At 39.6% G+C, this 714-nt stretch overlaps 1 protein-coding gene across 1 annotated transcript in view; it reads right to left on the bottom strand.

Moving 5' to 3' along the window:
- LOC119585784 overlaps positions 1 to 714 on the bottom strand; it is a 13,185-nt gene that overhangs the window by 1,795 nt on the left and 10,676 nt on the right. Inside the window, exon 4 of the mRNA XM_037934499.1 lies at positions 96 to 203. Coding sequence (XP_037790427.1) covers positions 96 to 203 — 108 coding nt within the window. The remainder of the gene's footprint in view (positions 1 to 95; positions 204 to 714) is intronic.

Raw genomic sequence — 714 nt, forward strand, 5'->3', positions numbered from 1 at the left:
ATAAAAAAAATAGGACAGATACACACATATCCGAATCTCCACACACATACACGAGCATGTTCACGGGCGCAAAGACAACCTCGCTGGATACTTACGCGAGGATCGTCGTGATCACCTCCCCCAGCATCCCGGCTTCCACGAGATGGCTCTCCGCTCGCTCACATACGGCGCGGAGCATGCACGCTTTTCCGTTCATGCCGAATCTGTAATATGGTCATGGCTGCTTATTCGGACAAAGGAAAGGAATAACAGTCATTAAAAACGAGAAAAGATAACAATAATGTTGGTGATAACAGTAATGCTTATCCTAATTATGATGGTAGTGATGATAACCTACTTAATCTCGGCACCAAATCTCCTTTACTTAGGTTCACCTTAAGGGCCTATCACACAAGAGCAATTTATCGTGTACTTTTTGCTTTCTACAAACATGTACAGATTAGCACGTGGCCACAAGTATGTCCTGCGAGTCACCTAATTTGTAAGCTTTACAAAAGTCAAATGTAGTGCTCTGGTGTGAAAGGTACCGACCAAAAAATAGATATATAAACAAGTAAATGTTTGATGTTTTATTAATATGTGTTTAATTATATTACAGCAAGTTCATAAGTATAGATTTTCTATAATCCCTTTCAAAAGCATAATAAAGAACACAGCTCGCATTCCGAAATCAGCTATTAAAGTCACGGAGAATAACCATGCTAACGTTATCTT

The sequence above is a fragment of the Penaeus monodon genome, chromosome 20 (genome assembly GCF_015228065.2).
Source record: "Penaeus monodon isolate SGIC_2016 chromosome 20, NSTDA_Pmon_1, whole genome shotgun sequence".
NCBI classification, from domain to species: domain Eukaryota; kingdom Metazoa; phylum Arthropoda; class Malacostraca; order Decapoda; family Penaeidae; genus Penaeus; species Penaeus monodon.